Raw genomic sequence first — 22,882 nt, forward strand, 5'->3', positions numbered from 1 at the left:
TGGGCCATTTAATATCCACGAGTTGAAAACAGCACTTGCCCGTACAAAGGCTACCGCTGTTGGACCAGACAACATCCATTATGAGATGATCAAACATCTTTCACCAGAATCCATGGACTGTTTGCTCCTGTACAACAGAATCTTCCTTGAAGAGCACTTTCCGGATACCTGGCACAAGGCAACTACTCTTGCTTTTGCTAAGCCAGGAAAGGATCCTAAATGTCCAAAAAACTATCGTCCTATTGCTCTGACCAGCTGTCTGTGCAAAATATTGGAGAGAATGGTCAATGCTCATCTCCTATGGTATTTAGAATCGAATGACCTTCTCTCCCGCTTTCAGTGCGGTTTCTGAAGAAACAGGTCCACACTGGACCACTTAATTAGACTGGAAACATCAATCCGAGATGCTTTCCTAAAAAGAGAACACTTGGTGTCCATCTTCTTTGACATGGAAAAAGCGTACGGCACAACTTGGTATTTTAAAAGACCTTTACAACCTCTGTCTGAGAGGCCACCTTCCCATTTTTATTAAAAATTTTAATCCTGCCGTTATTTCCAAGTTTGTGTAGGATCCTCCCTTTCACGGCTCTTTTTGCCAAGAGGAGGGGGTACCACAAGGATCTGTCGTAAATGTTACGCTTTTTGCCATTAAAATAAATTCTATTTCCGAACAACTTCCTCCAACTATAAACAGTGCACTCTATGTCGATGACTTCAGCATATTCTCTCAATCATGCAATATGAGGGTTATTGAGAGACAACTGCAACAAGCTATTGACCGTCTTAACACTTGGGCCACGGCCAATGGTTTCAGGTTCTCACTGGAGAAGACCGTTTGCGTCCATTTTTGTCGCAAACGTAACCTCCACCCAGAGCCTGAATTAAGACTTGGACAAAACACCATTCTAGTTGTATCAGGGGCGAAATTCCTGGGACTCTCTTTTTTTTTTTTTTTTTTTTTTTTTGACAAAAAGTTGACATTTGTTCAACACATTTGTCAGCTAAGCACAAAGTGCACGAGAGGGCTTAACATCCTCTGCTCTCTCTTCTACCTCTTGGGGGTGCAGACTGATGCACTCTACGCTATACCATGCACTTGTACGCTCAAAATTAGATTATGGGTCTCGGGTGTATGCATCTGCCAGAAATGGCGCTGTTCGTTGGCTTGACCCCATCCATCACCAAGCCATTCGTATTGCTACTGGTGCATTCAGAACATCACCTGTGCAAAGTCTATGTCAAAGCAAATGAACCATCGTTGTCGCTTCGAATGCAGTTGTCTCTACAATATGCCTTCAAGCTGAAGTCCCTGCCAGACCATCCCACATGGACATCCATTTTTGAGCCACGATGGGAAAATCTTTATAACACACGATGAACCGTCAATTGCCCATTCGGCATTCTTGTTCAAGAGCTACTCAATGAGCTTAACATCTCGGTAGACAAGGTTGCTCGATCACCCAAGGAGCCCCTGGCATGCACAAACACCAGCATGTGACTTCTCGCTTAAGATTGCGACGAAGTCTAATACTCCAGCTTCTGTCTACCTTCAGCTGTATTCACAACACAGTGCAGAACATTCTGACTTCTTGCCAGTTTACACAGACGGCTCGAAGTCAGAATTGTATGTGGGATCTGCTGCTGTTTTTCCAAATAATACCATATCAGAGCAGATACCCATTTGACTATAGCATTTACACTGCAGAGCTGCATGCTATAGAGTTAGCTCTAGATCACATAAGAAAACATTGTTACCAACGGTGTATTATATATGCCGATTCAGTGAGTGCACTACAGGCTTTATCAGCGATGTCACACACTAATCATCCAACCCTGTCCCGAATTCAGCAGATAATATACAGCCTCTATGTAAGTGGATTTGATATCCGCTTCTGCTGGATCCCCAGTCACATCGGGATTAGAGGAAATGATTTGGCTGACATTGCAGCCAAATTGGCAGCCCTGACGGATAATCTTGACCTGTTAGACCCCTATACAGACTACAGGCAAGTGATCCGTAATAACTTACAATCTCAGTGGCAAGATTCGTGGCATCGACTGATTACTACAAACAAACTATGTCGAATTAAGCCTGTGATCCATCCTTGGCGGTCCAGCTTATGCAGGGATCGCAGAGAGGAAGTTGTTCTTGCTCGGCTCTGAATAGGACACTGTCATGTTACACACGCCTTTTTGCTGAGGGCTGATGACCCTCCTATGTGCAAGCAGTGCGACACCATTTTATCCATTCAACATATTTTATGTGACTGTTCCAGTTTTAGAAATGCTCGTTTTACCGCTTTTAACCATCTGACTGAGCCATATACACTCAGTCAGATTTTATTTGAAAATGACCATGTGTCTGCTATTTTTAGCTTCCTAAAATCAGTAAACCTTTTTACTCGTATTTAAAAAATCTTATTATTTTAAGATTTATTATTGTTACTTGTTTACTGATATTTGTCTTTTACAGTTTATACTTGTTTTTATACCCTGACTTAATTCATTAGGTCACTGAAAGTTTTACTTTTTTATGACAAGGTTTTGGTGCATTATAGCCTAAGTTGCTGATGCACCAATAAAACTCAACCAGCCACTGGCTCTGATGGGATATTTTATATAATGCTCAAAAATTTAGATCCAAAGTTACACTCATCACTCATCACTGCTGATATTCTTCAATCGAATCTTCACTGAACATACATTCCAAGCTCCTGGTGTCATTCCTATGTTCTGGCTGTCCCAAAACCTGGTAAAGACTATTCTGTTCCTCTTATGACTACAGACCAATTTCACTTACCAGCTGTCTTAGCAAAACCCTTGAAAAAATGATTTATCGCCGTCTGACTTGGTATCTTGAGTCCGAAAATTTAATCGATAACAATTTTGGATTCAGAAAAAAATCTATCATTATTGGACCTTATGATTAAAACTGAATCAAACATCAGAAATGCATTTATCAAAAAGGAGTATCTTGTTATGGTCTGTCTGGATATTGAGAAAGCCTTTGACACCACATGGTGTTTCGGCATTTTAAAGGATCTACATTCTCTTGGCCTGAGAGGAAATTTCCCTATTTCATCCAGAATTTCCTACAACAAAAATTCTTTCAAGTTTGTTATCGGGGAACTTCCTCTAAAAACTTTGTCCAGGAAGAAGGAATCCCTCAAGGGTCCGTTCTCAGAGGCACTATTCGCAATTAGAATTAATCGCTTAACTGAACTCATTCCGAAAACAGTGGACTCATATCTTTATGCCGATGATCTCACAACCTCCTGCCACTCTCAAAACATGAACTATATTGAGAGACAATTGCAGATATCAAATAAATCAGATCCAGATTTGGATGATACAAAATGGTCACAGACTATCCGGCCAGAAATCTACTGCCATTCACTTCTGTACCATACGTAAAATGCATCCTGATCCTGAACTCCAATTAGATAACCATCCTATTCCAATAGCAAATAGTATTCGTCTGCTTGGCTTAATTTTTGACAGTAAGTTAAACTATCAAAAACACAGTGAACATATCTCCGGACAGTTTGTCCGGAGATATGTTCAAAAAAAAAATTAACATACTCAGAGCCTTATCAGCAACAACCTTGGGAGCAGATTGTTACACCTTGCTTCACTTATATAGATCCATAATTAGATCTCGTCTGGATTATAGTGTGCCTGTCTTAGATTCTGCTAGGGAAAGTGCTTTATCTCGCCTCAACCCTATTCAACATTCAGCTCTAAGAATAGCTCTAGGTGCATTCAGAACATATCCAGTGCAAAGTCTATGTAGAAGCCTACGAAGCTCCTCTAAACATCAGAAGAAAGATGTTATTACTGAACTACGCAACCAAGATCCAAAACCAGTTGGCCCATCCAAATTGGTCAATATTTAATTATTGGCAACTCACGACCTTTTATAGAAACAAACCACAAGCAACTAGGCCTGCAGGTATTAGGTTAATGGAACTAGCAGAAAACTGGAATATACAACTCAAAGTCCACCAAGAACCTATAGATCATGTTCCTCCATGGTCTATCATCATGCCATGTTGTGACAATTATTTCCACCAATGGGGAAAACGCTCTTTAACGGGTATTAAAATCCAGCAGTTGCACATTTACAATGTATCCTGACTTCGCTAAAATATATACTCATGGATCAAAGTCAGAGTGGATCAAGTGCAGCAGTGGTATTCCATGACACTCATTTCTGTATCACTTCCGACAGAATGCAGTAGTTACACTGCTGAATTATATGCCATAAAGCTTGCTCTGGAAAACATTTTCCATATCTCAATTGAAAAGAGCATAATCTACACAGACTCGCAAATTGCCCTATTACCAATGCAAAAGATTTCCCCACCTACTCATCCATTACTACAGCTCATCAGATCAGAGTTGATTTGTCTCAGAGATTATCAGCAAAAGGTTGTCTTCTGCTGGATCCCAGGCCATACCAGAATACCAGGAAATGAAATTGCAGATGATGCTGCCAAGCACCCATCCAGCACACCCCCAATGAATTTTCTGGTCCCGTTCAGTGATTACAAAATGTATATACGAAATATATGTAAGGAACTATGGACACTACAGTGGTAAATGCATATTCATAACAAACTCCTTGAAATTAAACCTTGAAATTACCGCAATTTTGGGCCTCCAATTTCCGCACAAACAGACAAGAGGTTGTCCTGGCCAGAGCCTGAATAGCCACACTCATTTGACCCCTCTATTTCTGTTATCATAACTCATATGACCACACTCATATGACCCTCCACAGTGTTCACATTGCCACAGGCCACACACAATAAAACACATACTCCTGGAATGCACCTTGTATAACAATTCCCATCTAATTTCATTCCCTTCTCTCTCTCAAACTTACAGGAATTGCCACTTAGCCATATCATAGGTGAAAATTCAAACCTCACAGAATTTTTCTTCTTTCTGAGATGAATAGATTTATATAACAGTTTCTATCTGTAGTTAATACTAATTTTATTGGCTTCTATGCCAATAAAATTAGTATTAACTACTATGATAGGTGCAATATGGCTTAAGTAGCTTTTGCACCATAAAAATCCATTAAAAAAAAAAATGCTGACCGGGCTAGTCGGATGGGTAAAGTGCCTGCCTGGCAACCAAAAGGTCACAGGTTCGAATCCTGCCTCTGGCTTGGATATCACGATGGTGCCGCACTATCTGGTTGGATCTCACCGCCATCAGACTGCAATTTATGATCTTGCATTTCTGAGTAAGTATTTTACTATAGCTTTGTTTTTGTTGCATCTCATATTGTGAATGCTTTCGCAAGGAATTGCTTGTTTATTGCACTACCTCAAATCAGCAATGCTTCCACAGTAGAGTTGCCCGGTCACCAAGGCAACTACTTCCACCCTGACATACTTGCAAACTGTCATATAACTTCTGGATTAAAAATTGGGGCAAGGCCAACACCCCCTTCTGTCTACCAACAACTATGCTGCACACTGAGCCGAATACTCTGACTTCTTGCTTATTTTCAGTGATGGCTCAAAGTCAGTTTTTTGTGGGATCTGCTGTTGTCTTTATAGATAGTACTGTATCTAGAAAGATTCCCCATGATTGAAGCATATATATATATTCAGCTGAGGTTGTATGCTATACACTCAGCCTTGGACCACATTAAAACCCACTAGTACCAAAGGTATATACTGACTCTAAGCATACTGCAGGCTTTAATGGGGATGAGGCATAATACTCATCCATTCCTAACCTGGATCCAGCAGACATTACATTGTCTTTCTGAGTGTTCATTTGACATTTGTTTCTGCTTGATTCCAAGCCATATTGGGATCAGGAGAATGAACATTTTTTGATAATGCACTTATCATTTGAGCCTCTAAGCGAACTCTCACCCTTTTTTTATTCAAAGTTGCCTTGAAAACGCAGCAGGGTCACCGAAAATGGTCATGATTCCAATCAGATCTATCTACTAACTAATAGAGACTACACAACACATTCCAAGCTAACTTCCATAAGTTAATTTGGAATGTCTTGTAAATCTAATTTATGGAACTTAACTTTCATTGATGCCACTTCTATAAGTGGAATCCCAATACAGTCACGTCACTCCACATGCCACTCTTAATTCCTCCAAAGGAATTAAATTGAAACTGAATTGTACATGATAAATGTTTCAGAGGAGATGATGAAGAGTTGCATGAGCAGAAAGTAACACTAGCCAGAAGAATTAAGATTTGAAGAGATAATCTAGTTCCAACATGCAACATTAACTTTTAGTTCACCAAATTTTTCCAACGTCATTAAAAACAGGATTATTTAAATTGTCATATCCAACCCTACAATCCAAATTCTGTAACGTTTTACAAGTGTCAAATTCAGCCACTCTCAAACTAAGTGCCAAAATGATGTTTCATGCCCAAACAGAATGCACTGCATCATCATCACTCTTCCCTAAGTGGTCAGATTGGCAAAAGGGAGACACCATATGAGGAAAGACTCATTATGTGTCGTCGAGAACGAGGGTATCCTGTGCGGACGTACATTTTTGCCGCTCCTGGAACAGAAGTTTTTTCTGATTTATTTTCTGTTTTATTAGCTTAAATTGGCATATTAACTTATTTTCTAGAGTAGTTTTATATTCTTATTTACGATACTTAGATTAAAGTAACTTAGATAGAGATTTTGTAGGTATTACTTAGTATCGGAAAGGGTATCAAATCCACGTGTTTACTGCTCGTAAATAGCCGCCATTGTTACACGATACAAAATATCTCGAAATAGATAGCATAAGCTTAATATAGTATAGTACATAATATTGTCAATTAATCAGATAATCTTGTTGAACTTCATTGTCAATTAAATTGTACTTTTAACTATACATATAACGACTTGGGTTACTTAACATAAATAATTAGTAAAAAATAAATAATTAATACTTAACTTGATATGGAAGTTATATAAAGGGATTTCATAGATAATACTCAAACATAAATATAGCGTTATAACTGTGTTGAGATATAAGTTTAGGGTTTTAATTTTGTACTGAAATTGAAATTTTATTGAGATTTTATTGAAATTAAATCGAAATCATGACTCTGACCAGAACAGCAAAGCAAAAGGCTCAAGCTAATGTGAGTGCTGTGGCTCAGGGGAGAACTGAGGGGGGCAGTTGCCCTCTGAATCACAGCCTATTAAAATGCACTACTTGCTTGATGTTTGTGGAGCAGTCAGGTACGGGACATGATACTGCCATGGGGGATGTCTGTGTGTGCATGATGCAAGGAGTGTAAGGAAATCAGGCGACAACTCAGCACTGTTATGGGCCTATATGAGAGCTTGAAGGACAGGGTGAATGCCCTCGAAGGATTAAAAGTGAGGGGCCCATCAAGCTCTCAGCTACCCACACCAATGCCAGAGCTTCCACTTGGTCATCACGCAACACAGCGGCAGCCCCCATGGCAGAATGCGCTGGTTCCAAAGGAACTAGTAGTTGTTGGTGACTATTGTCAGGGAAACGGGAAACATGCTATGTGAAAAGGATAGGTGGAACAGGACCAGGGTATGTCTGCCAGGGGCGAAGGTTGATGACGTAGAGCGGATATCATCTTTTAAGGGCACAAAAGGTGATATAGTTGTACACGTTGGCACTAATGATATTAAGAGTAGGAGACCGGTGGAATTACTTAACAAGTACAGGTCACTGTTGAAAAAGCCATGAATTAGGGTTGATTTGAAAGTTTCTGCAATTCTGCCCAGACACGATAGGAGGAAATATATGATGAGAGCCCTGTCAATCAATTCGACCCTGGAAGGATAGTGCAAGGCTCAAGGGGTAGAATTTTTTTCAGCCTGGTCTGTACTTGTTAACAGGAGAGACTGCTTCTACAGGGATGGGATAAACTTAAATAGAAAGGGTGCAAGAATGTTTGCTGATGCTATCGAGGCAGTGTTAGGTGGGTCGAAAAACTGCTAGATTGGGGGGATACAAGGACTAATAGATTAACAGTAGCCACTGGCAGAGGTGAAAGTGATTCTTGCACCGCTTCTATTGGAATGAGCTGCAGCCTAGTAAATAAGATGCAGGATATTTCAGACACTGCTGGGAATCATTGGGGTACAAATAAACACATAGGTTGTGTTAGGGTAGCTAAGAAAGAGAAAAAGTGCATGTATACTTGCGTGTACACAAATGCTAGGAGTTTAGTAAATAAATTTGATGAATTTGAGGTATTGCTCAAAACATCAAAGGCAGATATTGTGGGGATTTCAGAGATGTGGTGTTACACAGATATAAGGAATGCAGAACTGTAATTTGGGAAGTACAATGTCTACAGAAAGGGTAGGAAGGGAGGACGGGTTATGCTATTAGTTAAAAAATACATAAAATCCAAGGAAGTGAAGCCAGTCGACATTGCTGGACAGTGCAGTGTCGAGTCAGTTAGGTGTGACATAAGCATTGGGAGATCCAAATTGAGAGTAGGAGTGTGCTATAGGCCTAATGACTCTGAGTATAATAAGAAACTGTACGGGGAATAGTGGGCCAGTAAATCAGAGGGTCTTATAATGGGGGATTTTAATTTCCCAGATATTAACTGGAATTTGGGGGCTGGTCACTCACACACTAGCAAGGCTTTTGTGGATTTATTGGATGATTGTTTTCTACATCAGCATGTTCAGGAGGTAACTAGAGGGAGTAATACTCTTGATTTGATTATCAGTAGTGATTCTTCATGCATTAAGAATCTGCAGGTAAATGAACCACTAGGTGGCAGTGATCAGTGTGCTGAAGTGGGATTTACTCAGAGGTAACTACCATTAGGGGTAAAGGGAAGGGTTATTGCTTTCGTAAAGGCGACTACGATGGACTGAGACAGTATTTAAATTCTATACAATGGGACCAACTCTGATGTTACCAACAGCAAATTCAAAATGGGAAACATTCAAAGAACTTATCTTGGAAGCTACTAGGCTTTACATACCAACTAAGAAATATTGTTCAAGGTTTAGGCCTAAGTGGATGTCAGATGAACTAATGAGACATATGGCAGAGAAGAAAAATGCATGGGATACATACAAATTAACACGTGACACAGAAGCCTATGATTGATAGATACAAGTTGATCTGTAACCAAGTTACAAAGGAGGTTAGGCAGGCGAAGGCAGATTACGAGAAATCTTTGGCAAGGGATGCAAAGAAAAACAGCAAAGAGTTCTTTACTTATGTAAACTCTAGAAGGAAGGGGATGAATCAGATTGGTCCACTGCATATCGATGGGTCAACTGTTGATGATCCTGCTCAGGTAGCAAACAAATTGAATGAATATTTTGCATCGACATTCACACACGAGGAGTTATTCAGCAAGGGGAATGCCAGAGGTGTATTCAACTCTGGCAGTAAGCTAGAGAATCTTTTAATAACTGAGAGTAAAGTGGAGGAGAAATTGTTGAAGATAAATACAAGAAAGGCACCTGGGGTGGTAGTAGTAGTAGTGGCACATGATGCAAGAAAGCAAGTGTAGGAGCTTATGCAGCATCAGCCAAAAAAAAAAAAAAAAAAAATCACACCATTCCCTCCAAATGCCTGTCCAGTTCCTCCTTAAATTTATTTAACCTATCAACTTCCACAACGACAGATGGAAGTTTGTTCCAGCAATTAACCACACGCTGGCTAAAGGCAAATTTCCGCACATCTATTCTACATCTGTCCTTTCTTAATTTGAACTTATGTCCCCGTAGGTTCGTAATCTGAACAAGTGGAAGGATCCCATCAGAATTCAGTGTGCTCAACCCATTCAAGGCCTTATAGACCTCAATCAGATCACCGCGCAGGTGCCTAGTCTCCAGCCACTGCAATTTGCAGAACTTAAGCCTCTCTTGGTAAGAGTATCCCTTCATTCCCTTCACCAATCGTGTTGCTCTTCTCTGTACACGCTCAAGCAAATCTACATCCTTCCTAAAATGAGGCCTCCAGACCTGTACGCAGTACTCAAGGCGTGGCCTGACCATTGCCTTATACAGAGGGACAATCACCTCCTTTTCCCTGCTAGCAAAATTCCTATATATCATTGACAAAACCCCATGACCTGCCCTAGCAGCCTGTCTGCATTGCTCAGAAAACTTCATATCTGACTGCACAATTACTCCCAGGTCTTTCATTTTCTACCACCTTAAGTGTAGTACCACACAGTTGGTACGTTTCTCTGGGGTTACTTCTACCCATATGCAGTACTTTGCATTTGTCAAGGTTGAACTTCAGTTGCCACTTCTTAGCCCATCTCCCCAATTTATCTAGATCCTGTTGCAGTAGCACACTGCCATTACTGTCATTTACAACCCTGCCAACCTTTGTCATCTGCAAATTTCGACATTAAGCCTGATATACCTTCATCAATATCATTGATAAATACACAAAACAACAGTGGACCTAACACCGAACCCTGTGGGACTCCACTAATAACCTTAGTCCACGAAGAGCAGCACCCATTGATTACCACCCTCTGTCTTCTCCGACTTAACCATCCTTTTATCCATTGTAGCAACTTACCCTTAATACCATTCTGCTCCAATTTGTACAGTAGTCTTCCATGCGCAACAGTGTCAAAAGCTTTCCTGAAATCTAAGTATATGATATCAAAATTATTTTTTGCATCCAGTTCCTTTGTGACCACATCATAATATCCTATCAAATTTGTCAGACAAGACTTTCCCTTAACAAACCCATGCTGTGTTTGAATTATTGCTGCAGTCTTGTCTAGATGATCCTGCAATGCATCTTTAACCAGTGACTCCATTATTTTACCCGGAACAGAAGTTAAACTAACTGGTCTGTAATTACTCGTGTCACCCTTCGATCCACCTTTGTGAATTGGGGACAAATTTGCACATCTCCAGTCCGTGGGAACTTCCCCTGAGTCCAAGGATGCTCTCATAATTATGGCTAAGGGTTTGCTTAGTTGCTTTGCCGCCTCCTTTAAAATAACTGGATAGATCCCATCCACCCCAGGTGCCTTTCTTATGTTTAACTTCAACAATTTCTCCTCCACTTTGCTCTCAGTTATTACAAAATCATTAAGCACACTGCTACAGTTTGATAACCTTCTTCCATTTTCAAATTGTAATAATTCCTCACGTGTGAATGTAGATGCAAAATACTCATTCAGTTTGTTTGCTATCTGAGCAGGATCATCAACAGTCGAACCATCGATGTCAAGTGGACCAATCATATTCAACCCCTTCCTTTTAGAGTTTATATAAGTAAAGAAATCCTTGCTGTTTTTCTTAGCATCTTTTGCCAAAGATTTCTCGTAATCCGCCTTCGCCTGCCGAACCTCCTTTGTGACCTGATTACAGACTAGCTTATATCTGCCACAGGCTTCTGCGTCACCTGATAATTTATATGCATCCCATGCATTTTTCTTCTCTGTCACGAGTCTCATTAGTTCATTTGATAACCATTTAGGCCTAAACCTTGAACGATATTTCTTAATCGGTATATAAAGTCTAGTAGCTTCCACGATTAATTCCTTGAATGCTTCCCACTTAGAATTTACTGTTGGTAACATCGTCAGTTGATCCCACTGTACAGAATTTAAAAACTGTCTGAGACCACTATACTCCCCTTTACGGAAGCGAAAACCTTTTCCTTTACCCCTGACGGTAGTTACCTCTTTGAGTAAATCCCACTTCAGCACACTGTGATCACTGCCACCTAGTGGTTCCTTTATCTGCAAATTCTTAATACACGAATGATCACTGCTGATAACCAGATCAAGAGTGTTACTTTCTCTGGTTGCCTCTCGAACATGCTACTGCAGAAAACAATCATCCAATAAATCCACAAAAGTCTGACTAGTGTGTGAGTGACCAACCCACAAGTTCCAGTCAATATCTGGGAAGTTAAAATCCCCCATTATAAGACATTCTGATTTACTGGCCCACTCTATTTCTCTGTACAATTGTTCATTGTACTCATTCGAGTCATTAGGCCTATAACACACTCCTACCCTTATTTTTGCTTTCGCAGTGCTTATGTCACACCAAACTGACTCAACAGAGCACTGTTCATCTATATTAACTGGGTGCACTTCCTTTGATTTTATGTTTTTCTTAATTAACAGCATAACACCCCCTCCCTTTCTGTCCTGTCTATCCTTTCTGTACACATTGTACTCCCCAAATTCCAGTTCTGCATTCCTTATATCTTTGTGACACCACGTCTCTGTGAAAGTGTCTGAATTGCAGACACTTTCAAATTCAACCCTAATTCACGGCTTTTTTTCAACAGTGACCTGTACTTGTTGAGTAATTCCGCCGGCCTCCTACTCTTAATATCATTAGTGCCAACGTGTACAACTATATCACCTTTTGTGCCCTTGAAAGATGATATCCGCTCTACAACATCATCAACCTTTGCCCCTGGCAGACATACCCTGGTCCTGTTCCACCTATCCTTTTTACAAAGCATGTTCCCCGTTTCCCTGACAATAGTCACCAACAACAACTAGTTCCTGTGGGACCAGCGCATTCTGCCTTAGGGGTTGCCGCTGTGTTGCGTGATGACCAAGTGCAAGCTCTGGCATTGATGTGGGCAGCTGAGAGCCTGATGGGCCCCTCAATTTAGATCTTTCGAGGGCATCCACCCTGTCCTTCAAACTCTCATATAGGCCCATAACAACGCTGAGTTGTCGCCTGATTTCCTTACACTCCTTACATCGCGCACACACAAAGACATCCCCCATGGCAATATCATGTTCCGTTCCAGAGAGTTCGGCAAACATTTCACAAGTTGCACATTTTTTTTTTAGGCTGTGATGCGTTGGAGAACTGCCCCCCTCAGTTCTCCCCCGAGTCACAGCACTCCTGCCACTTTGTGCCCGTTGCTTTGCTGCTCTAGTTTGGGGCATGGTAGTTTAAATTAATAAAATCAATAAATTAAATGTCAATAGTATTTGAATAGAAACTATTAAATAGAAACAGTGAAGCGTATTACTATATAATTATGCATTAGAGCTACCTAGCTACCTCAATTAAAAAATTCCCTACCACTATATCCAAAAACAATGGCTACAAAAATGGAACGAAATAACGGTTTTACCTATCGTAAGTAAAATCCACAAAAACTCTTTATCTAAATTAAAAATAAAAATAACCAGCGTAACTATAACTATATGACTACGTATTAAGTACAATATAAAATAACAATCATGTAAATAAAAGGCAAACACTTATCGTTTTTGCGGAGCCTGTAACTGACAGCTGTAACTTTTAAAGAGATTCAGCGCCCTCTCCAAATGGATGGGATCTATCCAGTTATATTAAAGGAGCCAGCAAAAGAAGTAAGCAAACCCTTAGCCATAATTATGAGAGCTTCCTTGGACTCAGGGGAAGTACCCATGGACTGGAGATGTGCAAATGTGAAGATGTTATTAGAAGATGCCTATTAGTTTAACTTCTGTTCCTGGAAAATTAATGGAGGCACTGGTTAAAGAAGCACTGCAGGATCATCTAGACAAGACTTCAGTTATAGCTCAGACACAGCATGGTTTTGTTAAGGGGAAGTCTTGCCTGACCAATTTGATTGGATACTATGATGCAGTCACAAAAGAACTGGATGCAGGGAATAACTTTGATATTATATACTTGGATCTTAGAAAGGCTTTTGATACTGTTGCACATGGAAGACTGCTGCACAAATTGGAGCAGTGTGGCATTGGAGGCAAACTGCTGCTATGGATAAAGGGGTGGTTGAGGGGGAGAAGACAGAGTGGTAATCAATGGACACTGCTCATCGTGGACTAATGTTATTAGTGGAGTCCCTAAGGGTTCAGTATTGGGTCCATTATTGTTTTCTGTATTTATAAATGATATTGATGATGGTATATCAAGCTTAATGTCTAAGTTTGCAGACGATACGAAGGTTGGCAGGGTTGTCAAGGACACTACTGACACTATGCCACTGCAACAGAATCTGGAAAGGTTGAGCAGATGGGCTTCGAGGTGGCAAATGAAGTTTAACATTGACAAATGTAAAGTACTATATATGGGAAACAGCAACCCCAGAGCAATGTATCAACTCTGTGGTACTACACTGAAAGTGGTAGAGAATGAAAGGGACCTGGGGGTGGTTGTGCAGGCAGATATGAAGTTTTCTGAGCAGTGCAGATGGGCTGCAAGAGTAGCTCATGGTGTATTGTCAATGATATATAGGAATTTTTCTAGCAGGGATAAGGAGGTGATTATTCCCTTGTATAAGGCAATGGTCAGACTGCACCTAGAGTACTGTATACAGGTCTACCTCCTTCTTGAAAACAATTTCAAGAAGGATGTAGAGATGCTGGAACGAGTACAGAGAAGGGCAACAAGATTAGTGAATGGAACAAAGGGGTGCTCTTGTGAAGAAAGGCTTAAGTTTTGCAAATTACAGTGTCTGGAGACTAGGCACCGTCGAGGTGATCTGATAGAGGTGTATAAAGCCTTGAGTGGTTTAAGCATGCTCAATGCTGATGGGATTCTTCCTCTTGCTCAGAATAATCACCTGAGAGAGCATAAATTGAAATTGAGGAAAGACAGATGTAGGATAGACGTGAGGAAATTTGCCTTTAGCCAGCAGGTGGTTGGTTGGTGGAATAGATTTCCATCCCTTGTCGTGGAAGTTGATAGCCTAAAGAAATTTAAGGCTCAACTGGACAGGTATTTCAAATGAACAGAGGGGTGAAGTGGAAGTGGTTATTTTTTATTTATTTATTTATTTATTTATTTTATTTTTGGCTGATGCTGCATAAGCTTGCTTTCTTGCAGTCTTTCTTTCTTGCTTTCTCACATAACTAGGCACCTCAGGGGTGACCACATTGAAGTTTATAAATCTCTGAGAGGGATTAGTAAAGTGGATGAAGATAGTTTCATTGTTATAAACAATTTCAGAACTAGGGACCATAAATTCAATTATAGGGAAGAGGTTTAGACTAAATTGTAGGAAGTTTTCTTTTAGGTTACAAGTCACTGATTGTTGGAACAAATTTCCTTTGCAGGTAGTTGAGACTTGACAGTTTGAATGAATTCAGAGATGAACTGAATAGTTACCAATGTGGGGAGGGAAGCACATAATTTTTTTTTTTTTTTTTTTGCCAGTGTAGCAAAAGCCTATGACTTCCTTGCACTATATGGCAAATATTATTACTATCTCAAATCTAGTTTGTTTTGTAGTTGAATGAGGACTGTGGATGATTCATCTTTTTAACCAAGATTTTAAGTTTTTAATCATGTTACAGTTATATTTTCTTATTCCTGACTTTAAACCATCTGGATTGAAAGGCAAGCTTCATCGATAAATAAGTTTTGACCCTTTAAAATTATGTTGACTTGCCAGTGAAACTAAAGCTATTAGACCATAAATCAGACTTATTAAGCACTGTATTAGTATCTATAAATTATTTAACTTTTTAACAAATTTGTTTGGTAGGTATTCTTTGTCCTCAGAAAGAAATTTGACCATGTGTCAAAACTGCACATCATTCATCATGGAATGGTCCCATTAACTATTTGGTATGGAGTTAAGTTTGCACCTGGTGAGTAACTCTCCCATATTTCATATTCTGCTTAATAAGTTAATCTAATTTAGTTTTTACCTATTTAAGAATGAAGTTTAGTTTATATTGTGAACTTCATAAAGGTGGTGAAAAAAAATACTCATCACATCTAAATCCCCTTGAGTACTCAAATTAGCAACTATGACAACAGTAAATCTGAGCAGTATTGGTTATGAACAGTAATGTCTACATTGTTAAATTTACTTAACACCAAGGCCATTTACTCATAAATATTCATTACCAAGAAACTTAAGGCACAGAGGTTTTTTTCGGTAGTGTCTGTATAATATAATTTAAGTCTACTTCAAAATAACTGATAAAAATGAACACAAACAACTTTTCTTTTATCAGCTAACATACAATAGAAAAATCTATTCAAAAGCACATGCTGAAATGTATCTGCAATTCGAATTCTTCATTGGGTAAGTTCCAGTTGGTTGCATCAGTGTTGAAGTGCAGGAGTACTGAGACAGCTTGCAAAATCCATCTTCTGAATACAAGTAAGGCAATAACAAAATAAGAAAAGGCTTGAGAGAAAATAGGAAAGTCAGTGGAATTGAGTATAACATAAATAATTTGGATCTTTTAAAAAACTTTCATTAAGTTTAAAATACAAGATTAGAATCTCCCATTTTTTTCTGAGAAAACTCTAATCACTGTTGCCACAATTATTTTTAATGATTTCCATAATTCGTTACTCATTATTTTACCTAAAATCACTGACATTTATAATATGTGAAAGACATTAAAATCAAATTAAGTTCTTAATGTGAGAATGGACATGTACTCACTTCAGTTATGCTTAATGGAAAAGCTTATTTTAATGGAAAAGATTACTTAAAGATGAATTTATTAAAGTTAATACAAGCACAATATTCAATGTTTTGGGAACCTCTCTGACTTAGTTTAAAACTTAACTAAATGGTGGGCCTCCATAGCCAGGTGGGAAGGAGCAGCAGTGTGTAGCATACGCTTCTTGATTAGACTGGGGGTTTGAGCCTGTCACCACCAAATGCGGAAGATGTGGAAAGGTCAAGGGAATGACCACCGCATATTCCCGGAGCAATATGGCCTTAGTTGCCAATGCTCCTAAAAACCAAATAACAAACAACTAAATGGGGGTGGGGGGGAGAAATCTGAAATTAGTGTTTTAGATACCTAAAGATTTAATGTGTAAACCGGTATAAGAAATTTTTAATGAAACTGACCTTAACAACTGAAGACTGGGAAGATTGACTGATTCCAGGTTATCATGAATTGAAGAGATGGGTGGGTTAAGTAAGGTAACAGGTTAACAAATAAGGTAGAAAGTCTGATAAGTGTATGTGGCAGAATAAGGATAAATTAATTGTGGAAATGTAACAACCAATTAAATTTAGTTAGAGAAGGGATATTATAGATGTAGGTACTGACTCCGAAGTGGTGGGTCCTTCCTTTCCTGTTTCAACTGCTGACAAGGCTATCTTAGGAGCTGCTAAGTGTAACTTTATTTTTTTTTATTAAGTTGGTGAATATGTTCCTTACTTGGCCTTTGAAATTGCTTAAGAAACCACAGTTGACTTCTGCTGCCACTGTGTTGTATCAGTAAGAACATTTGAATTTTGCAGCCTAATATTATGCCCTATTGTTAATAACTTACAAATTCTGCCACCCTTGTTATAGTATTATTATAGGTGACACTATGTGGTTTTGTAGCAGTGTGCTTAGTATAAGAAGAGGCCTATAAACTACAAATTTATAGCAAAACAAAAGTCTTAATTATGCAACTTTATCATGTTGTACATAATGTAATTTAAGAGCAGAGTCTGTACCACCCTTAAATAAGTGTGATAGTGTAGCATAATTTTTTCAGTCTGCTAGTTTAGTGTATTGTTTCTAAATTAATGCCTCAGACTAGCAACAAAACAAAGGCTGAAAGTAGCCAGCATTAGTCAAGGCATACGATGCAAGAAAGCAAGCTTATGCAGCATCGGCCAAAAAAAAAAACCTGCTCCGATTTCACCCCTCTGTTCATTCCAAATACCTGTCCAGCTCAGCCTTAAATTTATTTAGGCTATCAACTTCCACAACAAAAGATGGAAGTCTGTTCCACCAATCAGCTACCTGCTGGCTAAAGGCAAACTTCTGCACATCTATCCTGCATATGTCTTTCCTCAATTTGAATTTTATGCCCTCTCAGGTGATTATTCTGAGCAAGAGGAAGAATCCCATCAGCATTGAGTATGCTCAATGTGTATCCCATCAGCATTGAGTATGCTTAAGTGTAAACTTAGCATTCTAATGTGATTACATGGGGGTTTGAAGAATAGGGTTGTTTTTTTAAGGATTAAAGGAGGATTAAATTGATTAATTAAAGAAGGATTAAAGGAGCATCAAGCACTCAGCTGCCCAGCGCAATGCTTGAGCCCATTTTCAGAATCAGACAACACAATGATATGCTCTGCAGCAGAGATTCTTGGTATCACATGTTTGGAGACTTGACTCTCAGAAAATGGCAAATATATTGTGCCAAAAGATGTTGAATAGCAGCAAGATATCCTCCAGGGGCTAAAGTACATGACATTCTAGAGTAGCTATCATCTTTTAAGATTAGCATTAGCATTAGTAGAGGCATTTGATGCAAGAAAGCAAGCTTATGCAGCATCAGCCAAAAAAAAAAAAAACCCACTTCCACTTCACCCCTCTGTTGTTCAAAATACCTGTCCAGCTGAGCCTTAAACTTATTTAGGCTATCAACCTCCACCACAAGGGATGGAAGTCTGTTCCACCAACCAACCACCCGCTGGCTAAAGGCAAATTTCCGCACGTCTATCCTACATCTGTCTCTCCTCAATTTGAATTTATGCCCTCTCAGGTGATTTTTCTGAGCTAGAGGAAGAATCCCATCAGCATTGAGCATGCTTAAACCATTCAAGGCTTTATACACCTCTATCAGATCACCTCGCTGGTGCCTAGTCTCCAGACACTGTAATTTGCAAAACTTAAGCCTTTCTTCGTAAGAGCACCCCTTTGTTCCATTCACTAATCTTGTTGCCCTTCTCTGTACTCGTTCCAGCAGCTCTACATCCTTCTTGAAATGAGGCCTCCAGACCTGTATACAGTATTCTAGGTGTGGCCTGACCATCGCCTTATACAATGGAATAATCACCTCCTTATCCCTGCTGGAAAAATTCCTGTATATCATTGACAATACTCCATGAGCTACTCTTGCAGCCCGTCTGCACTGCTCAGAGAACTTCATATCTCCCTGCACAACCACACCCAAGTCCCTTTCATTCTCTACCACTGTCAGTGTTGTACCACAGAGTTGATACGTTGCTCTGGGGTTGCTGTTTCCCATGTGTAGTACTTTACATTTGTCAATGTTAAACTTCATTTGCCACCTCTCAGCCCATCTGCTCAACCTTTGCAGATCCTGTTGCAGCAGCATAGTGTCAGTAGTGTCCTTGACAACCCTGCCAACCTTTGTATCGTCTGCAAACTTGGACATTAATCCCGATATACCATCATCAATATCATTTATAAATACAGAAAACAATAATGGACCCAACACTGAGCCCTGAGGGACTCCACTAATAACATCAGTCCACGATGAGCAGTGTCCATTGATTACCACTCTCTGTCTTCTCCCCCTCAACCACCCCTAAGATGATAGCTGCTCTACAACTACTCTGCTCTTCTGTTGCATGAGTCTATGCTCCTGTAACATAGGGAATGACAATGTCCTCAATGACAGAGTGCACTGGTTATAGGAGTTAACTGTTACTGGTGACCTATTGTCAGGAAATATATTCTATGTAGAAATATATATTCAGTAAAAAGGTTAGGTGGGATAGGACTGGAGTATGTCTGTCTGGGGAAAAATTAAGTTATAGAGCAGCTACTATCTTTTAAAGGCACAAAAGCTTATATTGTGTACAATATAAGCTTATTAGTGATATTGATGAAAGCATATCAAGCTTAATGTCGAAGTTTGTAGATGGCATTGAAAGTTGGCAGGACAGTGAATCATGATTCTCTACTCTGCCATCAGGGCAGGGAGTGAATCAGGGTATATAATGAGGGCATGCTACTGCAACAAGATATAGACAAATTAGGTAGAAAAATGGCTGAAAGTGGCAATTGAAGTTTAATATTGGCAAGTGTAAGGTACTGCATATGCGGTACTGTAATCCCAGATTAACATACCGAATTTGTGGTACCACACTTGGAGAATGAAAAAGGATTGGTGGGAATTATGCAGTCAGAAATGACTGTCTCTGAGCAGCGCAAATAGGATGTTAGGACAGCTCATGAGGTTTGTCATATGTACTGGAAATTTTCATAGCCGGGATAAGGAGGTAATTATTCCATTGTACAAGGCAACGGTTAGACTACACCTTGAGTACTGCAAACGGGTCTAGTAGCTTATTTTAGGAAGTGGGCCTTTTGGAATTGGGTGCAGAGAAGAGCAACAAGACTGAGAGGAGCAAAAGGTTTTGCTCTTACCAAGAAAGGCTTCAATTTGCAAAACTGAAGTGCCTGAAGACTTAAGCACATGTGAAGAAGTCTGATTGAATTGTTTAAAGCCTTGAATGGATTGAGTAATCTCCATGCAGATGGAATCCCTCTTGCTCAGGCTACACATGAGGGGGGGGTAATTTCAAATGGAGGCATGATAGTTGGATGTGTTGGAATTTGTTTTCAGCCAGAGGGTGGTTGATAGATGCATTAAACTCCCATTTGGTGTTGTGGAGGTGGGAAGTCTGAATAAATTTGAGGAAGAACTATATAAACTGTTGGGATGAATAGGTGAAATGGAATCCCCCCCACCCAATTCTGGATAATCTTGCTTTCTTGTGTAATTTGCCATTACTACTTCTAATAATAATTGCTTTTCGTTCAAAGAATTTTAACATTCAAAGAATCTTAAGATTCTTTGAATGTTTTCTTGTATTCTTGTATGATTTATCAGATGAAGAAATTGTGGATGTTAGAGGTGCAATCCAGCCCATACTGTAGAGAAAGAAAGATTGATTTCAATGTGGCTATATTTGTGTGTGATCTCTTGTGCATTCCTTGAGTCTAATGGAGAACTCCTTGTGCATTCTACTTAGATTTCTCAGCTCTTGTATTGTAATTTGTATATGGGATAAGATTTTTTTTTTTAATTTATTTTTTATACTACGTGGTTGCAAATAACCTTTTACAACCCCCACGAATTTACAGTACCATACAGAATTAATGTTCAATAATTTGTAGAAGAATAAGAGAAATTAACCTCAATATGATACATAGAACACTTCCGTATTAATTTCTGATACTCTTCAGAAATTAAAACGAATATAACATTAATGCAAAATGATTACAGTAAAAAATTGAAAACAATTAATCAATTGAACACAAAGTTTAACGTAAAATTTGAAACACTTTTCCTTCCCGAAGCTGACTTTTTTTTTTGACACATGTTGTGATCACAGAAATGAAAATTATTACGGAGTATGTGTGAGCATGAATCTTAAATAGAGATTTGCCTTCATGCATGTGTGTAAAAGCACATGCACGAATTGGAGATTAAATATGGAGAGTGAATGTTAATAGAATTCTCATGTAATTTAATTTTGATGGTTTCTGAAATTAAGTCTTGTATAATTACGTTGGATACTAAGTATTTTGACCTCATTGAATAAAAGTGATTTTTTTTGTTAACAGCACGAAAGGTTAATTCTTTCGCTGCTGAATGAGAAGCATGAACTGAGGACGCATGCTATTTCACCCTAAAATTCAGTGAAACCAGGTGCTTCCATAGCCAGGTGGGCAGGAGCAGCAGTGCGTAGCACACTCTTCTTGATTAGACCGGGGTTTGAGCCCGTGACCACCAAATACGGAGGATACAGAAAGGTCAGGGAATAACCATCGCATATCCCCGGAGCAATATGGCCTTTATAGGCAATGAGAAATTGATTAAAGATAGACCTTTTGTAGGTGAATGGGTGATAGCTGTTACAATGCAGAAGAATACTGGAACAGGACCAGGGTATGTCTGCCAGGGGCAAAGGTTGATGACGTTGTAGAGCAGATATCATCTTTTAAGGGCACAAAAGGTGATATAGTTGTACACGTTGGCACTAATGATATTAAGAGTAGGAGACCAGCGGAATTACTTAACAAGTACAGGTCACTGTTGAAAAAAAGCCGTGATGTAGGGTTGAATTTGAAAGTGTCTGCAATTCTGCCCAGACACGATAGGAGGGAGTATATGATGAGAGCCTTGTCGATCAATTCGGCCCTGGAAAGATTGTGCAAGGCTGAAGGGGTAGAATTTTTTTCAGCCTGGACTGTACTTGTTAACAGGAGAGATTGCTTCTACAGGGATGGGATACACTTAAATAGAAAGGGTGCAAGAATATTTGCTGATGCTATCGAGGCAGTGTTAGGTGGGTCGGAAAACTGCTAGCTTGGGGGGAGACAGACGAATAGATTAACAGTAGCCACTGGCAGAGGTGAAAGAGATTCTTGCACTGCTTCTATTGGAATGAGCAGAAGCCTGAAAAACAAGATGCAGGATATTTCAGAGACTGCTGGGAGTCATTACGGTACAAGTAAACACATGGGTTGTGTTAGGGTAGCTAAGAATAGAAACAGGTGCATGTATACTTGCGTGTACACTAATGCTAGGAGTTTAGTAAATAAATTTGACGAATTTGAGGTATTACTCAAAACATCAAAGGCAGATATTGTTGGGATATCAGAGACGTGGTGTCACACAGATATAAGGAATGCAGAACTGGAATTTGGGGAGTACAACGTCTACAGAAAGGATAGACTGGATAGGAAGGGAGGAGGGGTTATGCTATTAGTTAAAAAACACATAAAATCCAAGGAAGTGAAGCCAGTTGACATCGCTGGACAGTGCAGTGTTGAGTCAGTTTGGTGTGACATAAGCATAGGTAAATCAAAATTGAGAGTAGGAGTGTGCTATAGGCCTAATGACTGATGAGTATAATAAGATACTGTACAGGGAAATAGAGTGGGCCAGTAAATCAGAGAGTCTTATAATGGGGGATTTTAATTTCCCAGATATTGACTGGAATTTGTGGGTTGGTCACTCACACACTAGCAAGGCTTTTGTGGATTTATCGGATGATTGTTTTCTACACCAGCATGTTCGGGAGGCAACTAGAGGGAGTAATACTCTTGATCTGATTATCAGTAGTGATTCTTCATGCATTAGGAATCTGCAGATAAATGAACCACTGTGTGGCAGCAATCACAGTGTGCTGAAGTGGGATTTACTCAAGGAGGTAACT

The 22,882-nt window shown here is 39.4% G+C and overlaps 1 protein-coding gene across 1 annotated transcript in view; it reads left to right on the plus strand.

Moving 5' to 3' along the window:
- The window catches only part of LOC150087261 (very long chain fatty acid elongase 1-like), a 279,861-nt gene that overhangs the window by 227,377 nt on the left and 29,602 nt on the right, over positions 1-22,882 (plus strand). Inside the window, exon 6 of the mRNA XM_090372425.1 lies at positions 15,467-15,572. Coding sequence (XP_090228551.1) covers positions 15,467-15,572 — 106 coding nt within the window. The remainder of the gene's footprint in view (positions 1-15,466; positions 15,573-22,882) is intronic.

This window comes from Mastigoproctus giganteus, chromosome 4, assembly GCF_048544385.1.
Source record: "Mastigoproctus giganteus isolate SK-2022 chromosome 4, ASM4854438v1, whole genome shotgun sequence".
Taxonomy (NCBI): Eukaryota; Metazoa; Arthropoda; class Arachnida; order Uropygi; family Thelyphonidae; genus Mastigoproctus; species Mastigoproctus giganteus.